Source organism: Equus przewalskii, chromosome 2 (assembly GCF_037783145.1).
Source record: "Equus przewalskii isolate Varuska chromosome 2, EquPr2, whole genome shotgun sequence".
Lineage (NCBI taxonomy): Eukaryota > Metazoa > Chordata > Mammalia > Perissodactyla > Equidae > Equus > Equus przewalskii.
In genome coordinates, this window is record NC_091832.1 from 116,475,033 (window position 1) to 116,490,679 (window position 15,647).

Here is a 15,647-nt window from a genome sequence, read left to right on the forward strand (position 1 = left end):
TCCTGACTCTTTTGTCTCATACTCCACATTCACTCTATCTGCAGATCTGGCCCCATTTTCTTCACAATATACACAGGATCTGACCCTTTTTACCTCATCCTCCACCGCCACCCTGCCCATCCCATAATTTATCTTCTACTTGGGTAGTTACAACAACCTCCTAACTTCTCTCCATCCTTACTCCTTTGCCTTTTATAGCTTTTCCCACAATGAATGTGATTGTTTTCAAATATAATTCAGATTATGTCATTTCCCTGTATGAAACCTCCCCTCTGTGGCTCTGTATCTGACCCCAATTAAAAGCCAAGTTCTAGTCCTGACTTACAAGTTCTACATGGACTGCTCTCCACTTCCTTGACTTCGCTCCTTATGCTTTGCTGTTGCTCTCTGTAGTCCAGACACACCATCAGTTACTTGAACACCCTCTCTCTGCCCAATAGGGCATTCCCTTTGCTGTTCCTTTTTCTCTTTTCCTCTGTTCAGAGTCTTTCCATGACCACCTAGAAAATAGCACCCTCCCACTCCAGCCTCTTTATCCTCATACATTTTTCTTCTTGTTATCATCACCTGCCACATTACATATAAACATTCTCTTTAAGTGTGTCTCCTCCAACAAGAGTGAAAGCAGGGACTTTGTGTCAGTTCCTGAAGAACGCCTGGCACACTAGAGATCCTTAACAATACTGTTAGTTGAATGAATAAGTTATCAACCCTACCCTTCCCAAACCCACCCCACACCCAGCACACCTCTACTTCCAAGCCCCTTGAGATGTGGGGCATGGAATACTTCCCTTTTCTGCCTCTGTACTCCAAATGCATCTGTCCCTGTCCTCACTATCTCTCTCCTCTTCTCGAACAGAATGATGCCTGCCTCCTACCCTGGTGCCCTGACGCCACTTCCTCTTGTGTTCTCTTATGTGTTGATTTTGCTCTGCAGGCTGTTGTTTTTCTCTCAGCCAATAGTTTTCTGTCAGTTTGTAAATATTTTCAAATCCTTTCCACTTCACTGCAAAAACAAAGAGACAAAAAATTCTATCTTGACCCTATATCCTTTTTAACTACGGTTCTATTTCTTGTCTTCCCTTCACATACAGTCATTCCAAAGAATCGTCTACTCAGGTTGACAAATAGTTGGTACACATACTTTCCACTTGTTGCCTTCTGTAGACACTGCTGATTAACCAAAGTCTGTGACCCAGCCCTGAGCCTTCTTTTAACACATCATTCCAGGCAGCCCTTGACAACCCATCAGGGCTGGCACTTCAGATGCCGTCGATGGAGATTATTCTTGTCTTCATTTCCTCACCTCACAGCTCAATCAATTACAATAAAGATTCTGACTCCCTGTTGATTAAATGCAATGCACTCTTTGCAGTCCTCATTAATTTCTCTTTTTGAAATTCTCTCCAATCTTGACTTCTATAATGCTAGTCTGTTGCTCTGTTTATTCCTTTCCTCCTCAGTTTTCTTTTGGGGACCCTCTTCTTCTCTCACTCCTAAAATGTTTATATTTTTCTGCCCACAGCAGCCTGGAGTGAAAGATTCACTAGAGCATCCATGGCTGGACTTCAGGATTTTTTTGTGTGTGTGCAAAATTTTAAGTGTTTCATATATGATATATTGAATATATATGAATATATTTCATATATTCCTATTTCTAACTAGAGCAGCTATGGCTTTTATTGGATTCAAAAGAGGGTTAAGGATCACTGCTGCTTGCTTCCCCTGAGTAATCTGACTCAAGCCTGTGGCGTCCGCCACCAGCATGGTGCAAGTGAGAGCACAGCAGTGTTCAAGTCAGAAAAAGCCATGTTCATATTCCAGCTTCCCTTTTTAGAAGCTATGTGACTCTGTGAATTTGGCCTATCTCTCTGAAACTCATTTTATTCAACTACAAAATGATGGAAATGCCCCCTAATTTGCAGGGTTATTGTGACAGAGCTGTCATTTGTCAAGCTCTTGGTGTCTTGTGGTGTCGGTAAGTGGTAGTCATGGTGCAGCCCAGAACATCTTGGTCCCGGGAGCACGTTAGCTTCGCGGCTGCAGAGCCTCTCCTCCCCAGTCTTACAATAGGTTTTGTTTTTCGGCTTGTGTCTCACTAGAGCAAAAAGCATTGAGTGACTCATGCATTCTGAATTAACTGACTATGCTAGCACGCATTTATTAACATGAAACATCTAGGACAGACAGCTGCAGAGAGCACTGTGAAGTCCATCTTTTTGAACAATATTTAGAAAATTGGAATTGGACACATAAATTTAATCAGACTGAGAGATGTTTATAAATTGGCTTCCAGTATTTATCTGGAGCAATCAAAATAGCACACTTTTAAAGATGTTAATAAACATAGCAGATGCCAAATTATTCATTATATACAATGTAATAAAAATTGGCAGGGCAGTAAAAATTGCCTTCACATTCTTTAAAAGGCGTGTGTTGTTAAAACGATGGAAGTTGAACAGGTGTCTCTCCTCACATGTATTCCATGTGTTTATTGTGTCCTATTAAACATAGGTTTATAAAACTCCTTATTTATTTACACCTTGATAGCCCTTCCTGACTCCATGCCAGTTGGTGAAAAGATTTGGATATGAATTATGTTTTAGAAGTTTGATACACACTTACAGCCAAAAGCATAAGTTCTTTAAGTGATTCCATGAAATAATACAGCTAAATCCCCAAACCCAAATATTTGGGTTTGTAAAATAGGAACGTTTCCAACAAACTTGACCCAGTAGGGGTCCCCAGTCTACGTGGAGCCAGGACCTCGTGTCATCGGTGCTTGACTCTAGAACCCTTCTCCCCCATCCCTACTCCTGATCAACTCCTAAAAGGGATGTGGGGCACACACAGAAAGGGAATTGAAAGCCTTTATTTACTGAATTTTGAAGAGTAGTTTTAAGAATTTTGCAGCGTTCTTCCAAGTAATTTAAAACACCCTCAATTGAAAGAAAGTTGGAAAATGGAATTCAAAATCAGTGACCTAGATCTTTGAGTCAATGAATCTAGCATGCAAAAAATTTAACAACTTAATTAAGGTTCTGTTTAGAAGTTTTCTGCAGTGAATTAGGTATCATGTGATAAATATTTATATAATCAAGACACAGGGCTAGGAAAATTTTGAAAAGTATAGAAAACTCTAAAGATAGAAATAATTACCCATAATTCCACCATCCAGAGATAACCACAATTTTCTAGACTTTTTCTCTCTCCTTCCCTCACTCCCTTTTCCCTCCCTCCCTTCCCCCCCTCCTTCCCTCCCTTCCTTCCATCTCTTCTTTCCTTCCTTTCTTTCTTCTCTTCATATAGATTGATTTACAAATAGATATCTGAATAAATACATATGTATACACATGTAAAATTATATCTGAGAAAATGTATAATCTGTATTTTATATGTTACAATATAAATAAATAAAATATATAAAGATCATAATTGGAATAACACTGCATTTTCAGTGTTGTGTCATAAGGAAGTAATCAGGGATATAGTCAAATGTTTATATAGAAAGATGTAAACATTATTTGTAATAGCCAAAATCTGAATCAACCTCACTGGAATATTAGGCATCCAATAAATTTTAATGCTGTAAATTAATGCATAAATAGATTCTTTATCTTTCTTATGTTCTGTATATGAAATTTTCAATGACGAAAGTGCACATGATAAAACTCTGTATTTTTTTTATGTTTCCATTATGGACATTTAATCATAAGAAAGAAAAGATAAACATGGTCTTGTGCTAGAAAATATAATCATGTTCTTTAATTATTGTGGGAAGGACTTGTTAATCTGTTTAAATATAAGAGTAAATCTTTAAAGAAGTTACTTATGAAAGGCAAATATCATGGAAGAAATCTTCCAAGTTTTGAATCAATTTCTGTTTTCTTTACATTGAACCCTACAAAACTGTCTCCATGTTTGCTCTTGCTCACTCTCCTCCTCTCTCCAATTTTAAAAAAGACACATCCATCAAGCTTGAGACTATAGCTATTTATTTTCCTCTGGAGTAGAGTATTGACTTTGCCTTCCCAGAATTAAAACCACAGAGGATTAAATATTTTTTCAAAAGAAAACCTTAAATAGAAATACTCTTATCTAAGGACCACAATGTGAGTGTGGCTAAGGTAAGAATGGTTAATACTGTCCTGTAGGGAAACGCAACAGGCACTATAAATCATGAATGCTGTTTGTTTCAGTCAAGCGGCGTAAGAGGCCTTGGAAGCGTGGGCAGCTTCCAGGCACCAAGAGACTTTGCAGTCTTTGCAAAGCCATTTTTAATTAATATGCATAATCTGTAATGCTTTATTTCTTCAATTGCTTTTCTCTGTATTATATCATTTGCATATTAATTTGTTTTTTGAGTTAATAGACACTTTTTATCTAAATTTGAATTAATTGAATGAATTGTTAGTATTGGTTTTATAGCCTACTTTAAGTTGCCATGCTGTATTTGTGCAGCATTTTATAATTTACAAAGCAATTTGATATCATATTCTCACAGTAATTGGGTATGGAGGCTTAATCAAATGAGGGACAGAACCCCCATGCTGTTTGTCCTGTGGCCTGTGCACAGGTGTCTAAATCTCACCCTGAAGCCTCTGCCAGCTTCCAGCTAGTTCCATCTCTGTTGCCTTGGTAAGGGCCCATTCAGAGGGGAGACTTCCTCTTGACATAGATGCATTTATTCTGCAGTGAGCAGAAGTCAAGAGAGCTCTTTCTAGGTCATTAGACTAAGAAGCTACATTTTGAAAATATAACTCTGTAATGTAAGAATAGTAAACTTCCTATTGGTTCATTGAAAATATTGTTAACTATCTTTGGACCAGCTAAATAATCTCACCTTTTAGCAATTCAACAATTGCTTCTGAAGCCCCTTGGGCACTGGGATATTGGGGGTTAACTGTGAGCAGGTTCCTGGTGCCGTGGCGAGGGAAAGATTGCTGCTCCCTGGGGCCGCAAGCTCGAGGGTGTCTGCTCCCCTTACCGGCACAGACTCTAGGTCACACTGCCACTCTTGAAAGGTTGAGGGATCCCATGAGGCGATTCTATGTTAGGATTCCTATTGGTCCTCCAAACTCCTGCCACCAGGACATCCTGTTGCCACTCAGAGTTCCTATGATGTCTTTCGAACGTTTTACCTGGGCGCCCACTTCACGTGCCATTTCCACCTGAAAGGAAAAATAAGCTTGACATTTGAATGTGTGGATTTGAGAATTTTCAAGAGATGATGAAGTTATACTAGTCCTCTTCAAATGATCTTTTTAGACAGTAAAGGATCTAAAATGCAAAACATAGAAATTATTATTTTGAAGTATTTTCTTTCAATTCAAGAGAATGAAATATATCTGAATCTGAGGGTACTAAAAGTGGTCGTCAAGTTTGGGTTTCTTATTGATGAGTTTCTAAGTTATTGAAGTCATCTCTTTCTAAGGACCTTGAAGCAGAGTAGCATCTTTTAGAGTTGCAAGAACAATGCTAATATTTCCACAAGTTTTTGTAAATGGAAGCGTTTTCATTTAAAGTTTATCACAGTAAAGATATATGTGATTCTGTTATCCTAATCAGTATTTCAAAGTAAGACTGTACTTTAAAAGTACAAATTTTGTGTGCCTATCTGTACATGTGCTAATGGAAAAACAGCACTTGTCCCATCTGAAAAGGAATGACACAGATTTACCATCCATAAAAAAGTACCATGTAGTGAAACGAATTGCCTCAGTCAGAGCCTAAATGACTTTGTCTATTTAGAGGAGAGTGTTAGCACTCTCTGGCAACCATAATTGTGATAACAGCCTAACAAAGAATTGTTAATATTGCTCTTTAATTGCCTAAAGTAACACTACATACTCCAGTGATGTATCTCATTTCTCATGTGCCATTGTGGTTTACTTGCCCCACAAAACTTTCAACTTGCTTTGAACACTTTCCTGTCAAGCATCAGCTACTGGCTGGTTGTTTCCCCCAGACTGTTCTGATTACCACTTTTAAAGTCAGCTCCTCCTGCTGTTTCTTTTTCTTCACGCTGGTGCCTTAGCTGCCTTAGGGCATCTCATGGAGCTTTGACTCCAGTAACTCAGCAGCTGGAGCACTCAGCACTCTACATCTTTACATGGAAGTTCCAAACTTCAGTATTTCTGTGATTTAACTATTTCCCTTGGCACAGCTCTTGATTAGACTAGATTCAGGTTTGTATTTATAGAAACAGTTTGGTGATTTGCTTGGGAAAAACGGTCCTTTTCAGGAGTTCCATCTTAAAAAATTCAACTTAAGTTGAGTTTTGTGAGCCTTAATCATAATTTATAACTACTCAGTTAGAGTAGATTTCAGAAAATGGAAAATAACTTTCACAGTTGATTACTAACAATGTTTGGTACCCATAAATTAGAATAGACTAGAAAAGTATCCACTAATGAATGAAAATTGTTGTATGTCTCATCAGCTACTCAGGAGCGACTTAAAGAAATTTTGAGATGTTTCTTTTGGTGATTCTTCTGTGACAAAGCCCTCATCACCCACTGCCCTCAGTCACCAGGGAGTTTCTGGGCTGCCCTTTACTCTTGGACTTTTGAATTATCTCCTTCTATGCTTTGCACTCTCATGGGGCAGCTGACACTGCCACACCCACTGAAACCTCTCCTCTCATCACCTCCCCTCTTTGACCAGAGGGCTCTGTTACTATGACTACAGGACTCCATTGCTGGACTGTGTTCTTATAGGAGTTCTAGGTGTCTGCTAGTGGATAGTTTGTTCCATCACGTTGAGTGAGAAGACTTGGTGTGGGCAGCCCTGGAATCTTGTGTAAGATTTGTAACAATTTGTAAATTGTTGCACTGTGTAATCCATCTTTTAGGGAGAGTTACTAATGTGTCATGTGGTATGCATCATTTTTCTGGGAAGCCTCTCTTGCAACCCACTTCCATCCCTCTTTTTCACGTTCCCCACCCTTCACACACACAAGCACGCACTCCATATACACCTGAAATTCAAATCACACATTAGGTGCTATATACTTTCCAATGCTTACGTAAAAGTTAACTGTTTAATTTTACCATCGTTTACTGTTTGTTCTCACTATTGCTAACATGAAATCCATAACACAGTGTATAGTTGTACATAATAACATGTAAATATATGTACACATTGTGCTAAAATCATTTGTTCATTGTAATGGCAGAAGTACCACATTTTAAAGGTAGATGGGGAAAGTCTGTCATTTGTGGAACAACTATAGGAATAAAAAAGATCTCAGCAATGATGCTAAAGCATACTCTTTTCAAGAAATTCTGCTTTTAGAGAATCCTACATTTTAGTTTTCATAAAAAACATAAGAGATGTAATGTATTCTGAGGTTCTATAAAAGATGCGTGTTCACATTTCTGAGTTGGCATTAGTTTAAAACTTCAGAAAGATCAGACGTTTAAAGCGTCCAGAGAGAGCAAGCGAGAACACAAGCAAGAGTGAGCACGTGTCGTCATTTCGCCCATTAGGTGGATCCAGAAGATCAGAAGTGCAGAGCCCTGCCTCTGTAGGGTCTCCACGTTTAGAGCTGATTTTAGGGCCCTCTGTTACCCTTGAGAACTTTCGCTGACCTGGTTTCTGTACAGGTATCAGTTAACAGGCTGGGTGCCTGCTGGTCCTGCGTCTGCCTCTGGAAGCAGAGATGCTCGCTGTGGCAGCCCTGGAGTGGTTGGGAAATGTAGAGCATCCACTCACTTGAAGAACGCTCTGGTACCTTTGTTGATCTGAGCAAGTCTGCACACAGTGGTGAGGTTAAACTTCCAGAGTGCAAAGCCGAATGACCTGGTGGAAAATGCAGGAACTTTGTAATCAGATTGGGTTTAACTTTTGGCTTTTCCACCTGTAGGCTGTGTGATTTTTAGGTTATTTCTATGAGCCTCCATTTCTTAATTTGTAAAGTACAGGGCAGTTATAAGGATAAATAGAATAACGTATCCAAAAGTGCCTGGTACTTGGTAGGGAATTAATGAATGCTCTTCTCTTACTCCCTGTCCACCACTAGAGAGTACAGGAGCGGGAGAGGAACATCCACGGTCACTTGGTTTAGCTCCCTTCCTGGTTGCGTTAGATAAAAGCTGGCCAACCGCATTTTCATAGAAAGCTCTTGAAAAACCATCTGTTCTGTCTCCAGTCGATCAGCGAACAAGTCCCTAGGGTAATTCCCAGTGTGGAGAGGGCCTGAGAGAGAGAGTGAGAAAATCTTAGCTCTATGCTTTGCTGTATCATACTAGTGGCATACAGCTGATATAAAGAGATGGTACATTAGTAATTTATTTTTTAAGATTCCCTAACTCAGTGTGAACTTTTTGTTTCATCTCATCTTACGTAAAACCCAATTGGCAATTTTAAGAAAGTGGTGCGTAATCACTGCTTTTATTCACAGGTGATTTTCCTTTAGCGAGAAGTATTACCATTATGCTGCTTTGACATTTTTATCAGCTTAAACAACAAGAGAGTGACATGCAAAAAGAGTGAGACTGGCCAAAGGTTACATCATCTACTGACTGTGTGAAGAGTTACGATGCACTTTAATTGAGCCAATGACCTCTCATGTCCTCTTAAAATGACCTTAGGTTGGATTATGCAGAGTACGAGATAGATGCTTATTTAAAAAATTGACTTAAAATATTATTGAAACAACGAGAAATTCAAAGACTCAGTGAGTGCTGAAACTAAACATCTGCCTCTTTTCTTCTTAACTTGGTGCCGTCTTTGAATATGTGGCTCACAGGAATAGTCTGTGCTAGGAGACCTTCCCTTCGCGTAACCCAATTATTGTGATAACGCGGGGTGTAGCTCACCTTGTGCCTTCTCCTTATCCAGTTTAATTCTAGAGCACGCTAAAACCCTGGAGTCGTTTTGGAGTTACATATAACAGATCATAATATCAAGATTTTAGATAAGTAGCATAAAGTAAAAATATTAAGATAGAATATGATATTTTAAAACCACAAAGTGAAAATTGTCAGTAGTTAGGTATTATTATCTTCAGAAATATTTTGAAAAGATTTTTAGAACTGGTTTAAGTTTTGGTAGTGAAAATATTCACTTAAGAAAACAATTTTGTAATTGTTTTCCTTTTTTCTTTTTTTCAATTTCAGGGTCAGCCTGGTCCTCAGGTAAGTGAACTCTTTTCTAACAAATTAATTCCACTGTAGAATTTTCCCCATTGGAAGATTTTCTGCAATTCTTTTCAGAGGATATAAAAAAGCTATGAACTAGTAATCGTGACACCACACAGTAGACCAAATATTTCCCAGGAGTAAAGCTTCGGGGCCTCTTCAGGGCTGTGTGAGCCACGTCAGCTGTTGGACCAGATGGCAAGTTTAACAATGTGCTCTCATCTAAGCGAAACTCTTAACTGATCTGAAACAATGCCACAGGACTTCAACATAAGATAAAATGACTTAGTAGATGGCGGGTATGACCTGGTTTGCATTAGGTCCTGATTAATCATGTACTAATAATGTTGTTGGAAATCCACACAGACTCTGATTATTTATTCTGTGATCCTACCAGCTACGTTTGATTCATTATAGACAGATATTGAATCCGCTCTACATTTTCAATATAAACTAACTGCTGAAGACGTGATTTATAATTAAATGTAGTCAACAGAAAATCTTTTGAGCCCGAAGTCATCTTGAAGAAAATGAGGAAATTTTAGAACAGGAAGGAATGTGTATAAAGGTGAAAGTTACAAAGGAAGGGAGTTGTCAGAAATGAACAGTCAGTAAAAAAAGAACAAACTCAGTATCAATTCTTATTGTAGTCTGTGGGAAGCTATAGAGAAGGAAATGCCGTCATTAATGTTTTGCCGTCATTAATGTTTACCTGTAAGTAGCATAATTCTTTATTGAGTTCCCCTTATGGATCTTTGCCCTTGATATACAGAATGCTATTTCTCTCATAGATTGTTTCGTAACTAAATGAGTTTCATGATATCTTTGTTAGTCAATAGCATAAATTGTCTGTTGTGTGCTCATTCTCATACTAGATCATGAAAATATTATTAATAGCCTTATGAGCTCTGTATATAAGGATGTCTAACAAAACAAACAAAAAGCCCCATGTACTTCAGTAGAGCACGAGACTCATGAGAAAAAGTTTGACATGTAATTAATTTATATTCATATTAGAGAATATCCTCACTATTTGTGATTTCTGCTCTTATATTCTAAGTTGACTCAAGGTAATTTTTGTAGGAAAAACCTCCACAAAAAAAGTTGTAGCTTATTCCCTAAATTTGAAACTGCTGCATTGTAATGAGATGAAGACAAAGTAGAAGGAGCTTTGCGTGCTTTATTTAATGCTTACAACATCCCTGGGAAGTATTATTGTCCTAGACAGGTGTATATACAGAATCAGGAGAGAGAAATGACTCACCTGGAGTGACACCATAAAACTGGGAGCAGAAGTCAAGGCTTTCTCTAAGACCCTCACACCCCTGTAGCACTCGGCTCTCAAGAGAAGAGAAGAAAGTGAGATAACAGATAATAACAGAAGTTGGAGAGTTGGTTTTAAGAGAAGATTATAATCTTTAACATATTTTAAGTTTTAATAGGACCTCTGTGTTAGCCTGGATCACCTCCTCCTACCCCGAACTGGCACTTAAGTTAAGGATTTGGGCATAAATAGTTTATTTGGGAGTTGAACCCGGGCAGCATTGTGAGTGAGTGGGAAAATGTCACAGGAAAGCCAAGAGACCCAGGAATCGGTGCGCTAATGAGCAGGTTACTGCTGTGGACAGTTGGGCCTCAGGCCTGCTGAGGAACCTCTGAGAGCCTGTCAAGCTTGCCTGGGAATCCCCCCGCTGAGGGGCAAGGAATGGATGTCTTTCTCCATTAATGTCCCTTCCTTCATTGTTGAGAGTGCTGCCTGGGTGTTAACTCCATGGTGCTTCTGACCGACCCAGAAGGCCTGGCATGCTCCTTCTGCTAGAGGCATGAGCCGCAGGGACGTGTGGAACCTGTGTTCTAGCTCTGTCTTGGAGGGAGGCATGGTGCAGATTGGCACCTACATCTGCTACAACATCCAAGTGCAAGTGTCCTATAGACAAAAAAGAGTGGGGAATTCAGATATGGCTATAAAGACTTAGAGAATTGGACAAAAAGACAGCATTAAAAGCACATTAGTTAATAAGATGTTAATGAGAATAACTGTAAAAAGAAGAATACTGTCATAATAAATCTTGAGTCTACAGCCACAGTTATGAGCAAGTCACTTCCAAAAAGAGAGTTGCAAATGTTAGAGTTGGGAGGTTGCACATCTTTTAAAGTTTAGTAAAAGATTCGGACAGAATTATAATTGGCACCTTGCGATTCATGTGCAAATATTTATGTCAATGAGAGCTTTCTTGCATAGGTGGAACACTCCCACATCATCTTAATCATAGTATCATACGGTGCAAAACTCTTCCTTAGAGAGAGAAAAACTCAATTCTGCTTCTTCGGTGTCGTGCATTCTTTAGTAAGAACTCTCAGATTAATAAGGCTTTATTTTGCAGACCAGGGAAATGTCTTCTCTTCAGGGACTTCTGATCATCTTGCTAAGGTTGAACATGGCTTAGGTGGATTTAACTTAGATCGTTAAAAAACAGTGAGCGCTGGACAGCTAACTGGCAGTGAACCGTGTTACAGTGATAGTGTGAAATTGAACAGGAAAATAGGCCTGAGGGAAGAGAGGTGAGTCTTTGCATTTCCCTAAATGGGTGAGAAAATGGTTCTTGACAAGGGAAATGAGATGGTGAAAGGGTATTAGGAAGGAATAAAGGCAACTCCAGCAGCTGTGGCTAAGATGGGGAGAGAGGCGGGAAATGAACGGAGAGGATGTCGCTACGAATCCACTGAATCAACAGAAATCAAATTCTTAGAGAGGAACAGGGGTAGGATGGAGTAAATAATGTCACAGAGATTGGAAAAAAAAGCTTGGTTAAAAAGAGAAAAAATAACAAGTGACAACAGAGAGTAAGTACAGGAAGAAAGAAGGAAAGGAAATTAGAAAAAAGGTGCAAGCATTTGTTTTTCAGACTAGAGGTAATCAGAATTATTTGGGCGGTATAGCAAAATTAATCTCTTGAAGTGCAAGTCACCTTGATGGTTGCTCATTAAGTCATATTAACATAATTCAATTCAGTAGCTCAGGTATTTACTTAGCCCCTGCTTCGTACAGGGTGCAATCATGAGGCTGTGAAATTGTCGTGAACAAGACAGACTCAGACTCTGTTCTTTTGACAGTTCCTTAATATTAATAGTCAAGTAGAGTGTTGAAGTTTTGTCAGTTCCTGCAGACCCGCCATTCCAAGGATGGCTTTAATCCTGAATATTCCCTAGGTTCAGTAAATCTGAATATTCCCTAGGTTCAGTCGGACCTTAAACATGAGGCAGGAAGGAGGCCTTTCTCCCACGTGCACCTGACCCAGGATCAATGCCATTGCTCCGGGTGTGGTGCTGGCGCCACGCCTTAGTTCTAGAAACCAGGTTTCTGCCTGGATGCAGGCACCCCTGTTCTGGTGGCTGGTCCTCTCCTGGCTCCCCAGACCTGCGTTCCCTTTCTCCATGACTGACTTTACCCCAGCTCCTCCTGTTCCTTTCCTCTACTGCCAGGTGTTAGAGTCAAGGTGCTAATGCTCTGCACAGCTTCACTAATGGCTGACAGGACAATTAAACCCCTCCAGCTCTCTGCCTACCTGACAGGGTCCCACCTTTCTCTTCCTTCTGACCCCCTGCTTGCCCACTGCCATTCTGCACCCCGTGAAGATGTGCCTGTTGCCCAGCCAGTCCCAGCTGCAAGGGAGGTGAGTCGGAAAATGAACACTCAGCTTTCTCCTGTCTCTATAGCGGAGACATCGAGGGTTGGGATTGAGTGTGGCATCAGCCAACGTCATCCTATAGATGTCTGCCAGATGAAGCTTTTCTATCACGGTTCTGGTTATGTCATTCTTCTGACCCCAGAACTCTGAATCTCAATGTGGTTACCATTCAGAGTGCAGTGAAATCGAGTTCCTTGTCTGACATTCAAATCCTTTGATTTGGCCTGTTTTTCTAGCCTTAGTTCCCACTAATTTTCCATTACTGCTCTTTCTGGACACTATGCTTCATCCAAACCAAATCAAACCATTTCCTTTTTTCTCTTCAAATCTGTTTTACGTCATTTGTCTTTTCTTAGAACGGTTTTTTTCCTTCAGAACTGCTCCCCGCTTAGTCCCTGGATACACTCACTTTCCACACACCCAAATGTGATCAGCGCTCTTACTTACATGCCACTTCTTCCAGCAAGATGTCTTTACTCTCCCTTAGTGGAATGCAATTTCTTCCTTTTGCTGAATCCCCATAGCACTTTATCTGTACAGCTTTTTATATTACTTTACTCTTAAAATAGGGGGGTCATAGCTAGCAAAGCCAAACAGATCATGAGTCAAATCCTAGCTCTTCCATTTACAAGCTCTGTGATCTTGGGCAAGTTCCTCCATCACTCTGAGTCTCGTTTTCCCAATCTGTAAAGCAGAGATAATAATGTCTTATTTCAACCGACAGTTTAAGGATTAAATAAGCTAATACACGTCTAACTTGTAACGTGGTGCCTTACACAACAGGCACTCGGTGAATATAAATTCCTGTCCTCCCATTTCCTCTTTCTGTTGTATCATAGTTATTTATAAACATCTTTTCTCTCTTTCTTATTAGCTTTTATGATCTTCAAGAGCAGGATCTATGCTTTCTTTCATCTTTAGTATCCTCCACAACACCTTAGTTCCTTGTAAATAGAAGTTCAACAAATGTTATTGAGTGGTGGATGGCAGATACAAGGGCTTAAGGAAGAGGAAGCTGAGGAAGAGAGAAAACTGTCAGCTTCTCGTAATTCTAAGTGCCCCAGTCAGTAACATCGTGTGTCATCAATAATGCCATTTAAACCAGACGCTGAGGTTTCTAAGCTCTGAGAATTTACCGACATTTATCACTTTTAATATCTCACATCCAGATGGTCTGGAGAGTTTGGATATCTTTGTTTCCTTTCATTGTAGTAGTTTATTTATATTAATATTTAATCTTTGGTGAAAAGAAACAGAAGCATTAACCTAGGGCCATACTTATAGTGTATTATTTTATTTTGTAACAATTTATTTGTAGGGCTCAAGGCTTGGCTTTGCTACTTAACGGTCCAGACTGTTAGAGAAGGTTGCTCATGGTGGTGTATGTAAGAGCGCATTGCTTAGACAAGAATATTCTCCCACTAAGACACAATTTAATGCAAATGGCAGAAACTGTTGTTTTAAAAACCTTTCTCAGGATTCCATCTTGTACACTTTATAAAGATACATTGGCCTTTTCTTTGCCCCAAATAACTACATCAGTATATTCAATAGGGGATTTTGAAATAGTAGAACCACTGTGTTAAGTGAAGGGTATCCCTTCCATACTGAGGGCATTTCTTTTGCATAAAATTTTTAGAATTTCAAAGCCTTCCTCATAACTCTCCTTTGGAGTTGCATGTGAACATAAAGGAGATATAATTCCCTCAGGAATTCGAAAGACTAAAGTGGCCTGCATGTTGTAATTCTGTATTACTCAGTGAGAAAAAAATGTAAGAGAAACCACAAGCAAATACCATGAGACAACTGCACGTGGAGGCGGGCGGCTTCCATTTGTATTTTCTCAGATACCCTTGAAAAGAAGTAGAAGATGCCACTTTGCCTTCTTCCCCAAGTCCCTTTTGATTTTTTTTTTTGTTATTCTGACATTGTCATTGCCATTTAACAACATTTCACTAAAATTTGCAAAAATCAAGCTGTGTCCGCCTTGTAAGGAATTATTTTGGAATAAAATATTATATTTTAGGGCAGTATTTAACTTTCTATTCATATGTTTTTAATTATATACTAAGCTCCTTCTAACCTAACACTTTAGCAATTCCCATATTTCATGTTTGTGTTCCAATTCAGCCTTTTTCAGATCCATGTAGTCTGACTTGGGGGCAGGGGGAGGACAGACACATTCTCCAAGAAATTTGAAAACCATGTGTCTGTGCCTGATGTGTGCATGTGAGTGTGTGTACAGAAACTCTTTATTTTGCTCACTACATAATAAAACTGTCATATTAAACCAGTAATGTATTCTGTCCTGAATAAATCATGCTAGACTTGATAAAATATTATCATTCCCCGTTATCTATATTTTATACAGTGGTTGTATGATAGAGAATGATTATAAAAGTCCTAATGCTTCATATTTTTTTGCATTTTATTGAGTAAATGGTTAATATGAAATGAAAAACTCCATTGTACTCCAGATAGCTTATAACTTTATGAGTACACGTAGTGTAGGAGCTTGTTTATTTTACTATAATCCATATTTCTTTATTTTTACATGGTCATCTGTATATTGAAATGGTATAACAGCATCTCAAAGTTTAATTTTAGCTTAGAATTCTTTCCCACTGGAGTCAATTGAAGAAAACTTCTATTGCCAACTTTGTGCTTTGTTTTCTGTCAAATATATTCCTCTTAATTCCGTCTGAATAAAGGTGAATAACACATAACCTTTCATGAATAATTAAGTTAATCTGACATTGATTTGCATACATGGAAGCTGTCGTCCTTCCCCGAACTTACTCATTTTTGTATCTCA

General features: G+C 39.0%; 1 protein-coding gene across 1 annotated transcript in view; it reads left to right on the forward strand.

The window, feature by feature from the left end:
* The window catches only part of COL25A1 (collagen type XXV alpha 1 chain), a 435,346-nt gene that overhangs the window by 257,054 nt on the left and 162,645 nt on the right, over positions 1-15,647 (forward strand). The window contains exon 5 of the mRNA XM_070611755.1: positions 9,123-9,140. Within this exon, the coding sequence (XP_070467856.1) occupies positions 9,123-9,140 (18 nt within the window). The remainder of the gene's footprint in view (positions 1-9,122; positions 9,141-15,647) is intronic.